The 3,983-nt window shown below is 34.7% G+C and overlaps 1 protein-coding gene across 4 annotated transcripts in view; it reads right to left on the reverse strand.

Moving 5' to 3' along the window:
- Nucleotides 1-1,455: 1,455 nt before the first annotated feature.
- The window catches only part of LOC144970610 (uncharacterized), a 134,924-nt gene continuing 132,396 nt past the window's right edge, over nt 1,456-3,983 (reverse strand). For all 4 annotated transcript variants that reach the window (XM_078910411.1, XM_078910413.1, XM_078910412.1 and 1 more), the window contains 2 exons: nt 3,882-3,983; nt 1,456-2,488 (listed from right to left, as the gene is read on the reverse strand). The exon at nt 3,882-3,983 is cut by the window's right edge and continues 15 nt beyond it. In XM_078910411.1, coding sequence (XP_078766537.1) covers nt 2,367-2,488; nt 3,882-3,983 — 224 coding nt within the window. In that variant the 3' untranslated portion in view covers nt 1,456-2,366. The remainder of the gene's footprint in view (nt 2,489-3,881) is intronic.

The raw sequence follows: 3,983 nt of genomic DNA on the forward strand, positions 1-3,983 counted from the left end.
AACTAAGTAATCTCATTCCAAGACAATGACAGGAAACAATTGGAAAACGGGTATGGGGGGGATAGAAGACACAGCATGTACCTCCCCGCCCACTATGGGAGGTCAGGATCCCCACCCAGACATCCATTTGTCACCCCCTTGGCAAAAGACCCCAGCAGGAAATGTCTCATTCCAGAACAAGGACTCAAAGAAGGCAAATGGATATTATCTAAAAGGACAAGAGGACTGTCCCATAATTTTTCAAAAATCATTTGTACACCTCCGCTTTTTCTAAAATAACATCCAAGCCAAGTTTCATTCGGCACACAATGTCATTGTTCCATGTTAATCCTTTTAATCTTAAAATTTAAAAAAGTAGCGTCAAAGTAGAGTCAAAACCTTTGTATGAAGTGGTTAGTGTTTATTTTTAATGGATTTGAGGCACAACACATTTAGGTTATATCAGCGCCAGTAAAAATAAAAAGGATGAAAATGGGAAAGTCAAAAAGTTCTAGAATTACAATTAAAGCACACGAGAAAAAGTAAGACAAAGGGGAATTGGTTCAAAATAGGGAACAGATGTAGATTCCAAGGGCATACTATCAGTGTAATTAGTTTGAGATCACTAAAAGTCTCATCCAAACACAAGCACAGATCTCCAATAAGAGTAAAAGGAACACACTCAAATTACAAATCATTATATATATAAAACAAAAAATAATTCCGTGCATAACAGACATGATTTACAAGACAAAAAATATCTCCAAAACCCATACATTTGAATTTTTTACTCCCAGCCAAGATATCCGGCCAGGGCAGGACAAAACCAAGTAATCTCATTCTGAACCAAAGACAGAAAGCATGTTGGAAAACGGATATAAGGGGATAGAAGACACAGTAAGTGTAAGTGCCTCCCTGCCTTATAAAGTGGGATAACCAACGTGTCTGTATAACTGGCCAAATAATAATGTAGGAGATAGAAGAGACCAAAAAAAAAAGGGATCAATATAAAGCTCCCTGGTCTAGTGGGCAAACATCCCCTCACCCTGGCCCACCATGACACCCTTAAAGGAATTCCACCCATTCCAACCCTCAAACACATGGAATGTTGATTCATACAACTTGGATACTGTGGCTAATCAACAATATAAACCATTATCAACATTATAACATAACATAAGCTATAAATCATTTTGATTTCATTTGGGAGAGGCTGAACATAAACAACAACAGCAAGATCATAAACAATAGCTATATTTCTCTTTTTAAGAGTTTGAAAGCCATGCAACACTTTTGGTCATTTCAGGTGTATTTATTCCTCTGAGCAAGAGGGCAAAGCCGGGGCAAAATCTAATGACCTTTGAAAAAAAAAAAAGAAACAAATCCACAAGAGGGAGAAATTGGACACCCAATGTCGCTGTGTGCTCTCTTCATTTTATATTTTGATAATCACAATGGGAGACAAGGAAGACAAAATTTTGTTAATAAGTCTTTTATTTTTTACAGAATAAAATATTACAATCCAATCTACAAGGAATGATGTCAACTGAAATTTATTTCAGTAAACTTTTATAGAAAAACATTAGCAGTTATACTATAAATCTGTCAACAAACTGAGCTGGGAATAAAATGTTAAACAATTGTCAACATTTAATGGGAAAAATGTCAACGTCCAATGAAGTGGGTTTGTATAAATATTGCGTTTTATAAATACAAGTTAACATTTGACCCACAAAAAGTTCAAAGGTCATTGTGACTGGAGTGATTAAATAACATTATAACTTGATAACAACATAGTGTACATTTGAATAATAATTGAGACAAAAAGAAATTTGACACTCTTAACCTGATGACTAGTTTCAGATGTGCTGGAACATTGAACATAATGCCATGATAGATGCTATGTATAAAGACGTCTACATATGTTATCTATACTTTAGTAATATGGTCCTTAGTCTCTGATTCTCCTTTACATTGCTGTTAAATGGAAATCAAAAAACGTTAACATCAATAATTTTTAAGAATTAGAAATAGAACCTTTTAATCTACAATTTAATTTTTTTTTTTTTTGGGGGGGGGGGGGGGGGGTTCCCCAGGAGCTTCAAGCAGCAACAATTGAATAAATTCCCCTCAAACATAAAGCTGTGACATGTTCCGAACTTTAAAAAAACTCAGCTTGTGCCAGGTATTGCCAAAATTTCCTCTGTTTTTCAACAATCCTTCTCAAATTCACTCTGCCTCTTACCCAAAGAGATCCAGATCAGCATTGGGTGAGGTAACTGGCTTGTACATGTTCATTAGTGGAACAGCTCCCAGCCATCTTCAACGCTGTTGTTTAACTTGCGACTAGGTCAGATCATTCCAAGCAATATCAATATGTCACTTATTCAACTCATTAAATCTCCATCTTGTGTTGTTATGACAGTTGTTGTGTCTCCTTCCGTCTTGTCTGAGGCTGGAGTTACTTTCCGACGCTTTGCAAAATGTTCCATTCTTTCCTCAAGACTTTCTGTTTGAGTTAAAGGGATTAAAAAAAATAAATTAATTTCTAAATCTCATTAAGCGCTTAAAATTTTTCATTTTCCTCAGGCACGAAAATAACCTCTGAATTTTCTCACTTACTCAACAAGGGAGATTACAGATGATAAAATATGTTTTTCAATAGTTTGTTTTTATTTTTAGGTGTTTTACAGCGCTAGCATCACTTTTAGGCCAATCAGCACCAGTAAAAAGGGAAAAATGAGAGAGAAAAGTTTTAGAACTGAAGTTAAAAACACCAAAGAAAACGTAAGACAAAGGAGACTGGTTTTAATAGGGAAACAGAAGATTACATGGGCAAATTATCAATGTATCTATTTTGACATCAGCTAAAAAGTCTATAATGAATTCAATGACTAAAAACTACAATAGCACAAGACAGAGAGATGATTTAAATGGAAGAATATACCATCTCAAGAGAAAAAGGAACTCCCTCTCAAATAAGGATTTCTGATTGGACAAGTAAAAAAGCAAACAATGTCAAAATCCAAAACAAAGAGGAGAGCGATGCTGAAAGAGAAAACCAGATATCATGGGACATAAGACAATAGAAATCTAAGTGATGGTTGCTTCAAAAATGTTAAAATGAAGTAAATAAGCACATTCATTAACAAAAAGTGCTTCACAATGCTTCATATATTCACCCATTGATCATATGGGACCGAACTGAAAATTCATATTGTTCAAGTCACCAGTAAGACAATCCTATTTTTTGTACTTGCAATCTTATAATATAAGTCACTGCATAGGGCTGCTACTCATTCACATCTGAATTGAGTGGAGGTAATACATAGGCCGCTTCTTACCTAAGTTCATTCAGACCTCACCAGACACTGACAAATCTATAAATAAAAAAGCTTGAACTAGTCCAGGGCTTCCAACCTCAACACAAGAAAAAAGTGTAAGGTGGCTTGTCCAAAAGAGTAAGATTTGAAGAAAAAAAGTATACAATTTTAAAATGTAACCCACCCTTCAGTCACCTCAATGACAGCCGTTGAATAACAGTGGATATCAATAATCCTTATATCAATTTTGTGTGGGTAAAAAATTTCAGACTTAAGGAAAACTTAAAAATAAAATTATGAAGCAATGAAAATAAACCCCTTAAACCTATCAAACAATTAATTGTTAAAATATGTATTGTAGGGAGCATGGAGATTTCTAAGAAACGATATGAGAAACAGAATTAAAACAAATTATTCATTAAAATGTTAAGATTTAACTTTCATGAAAAAACATAAAATCTAAGAGAAAAATCACTCAATCTTACAAAAGTGAAAAAAGCATACAAATATGCTTTTTTGGCGTACAGTTGGCAGCCCTGCAAGTCAAGTAAAACGGAAAAGAATGAGATTGAAATTTACCACAAGTCTGTCTTTTCAAAAGAGGTGTGTATACACGAGGCTTGTTGCCAGGGATCAGCCAGGAAGATTGTTGTAGTAACGGGGCACTCAATTCATTCCAAG

This window comes from Berghia stephanieae, chromosome 4, assembly GCF_034508935.2.
Source record: "Berghia stephanieae isolate SIO BIC M18660-M18661 chromosome 4, UCSD_Bste_1.3, whole genome shotgun sequence".
In the NCBI taxonomy this organism is placed as follows: domain Eukaryota; kingdom Metazoa; phylum Mollusca; class Gastropoda; order Nudibranchia; family Aeolidiidae; genus Berghia; species Berghia stephanieae.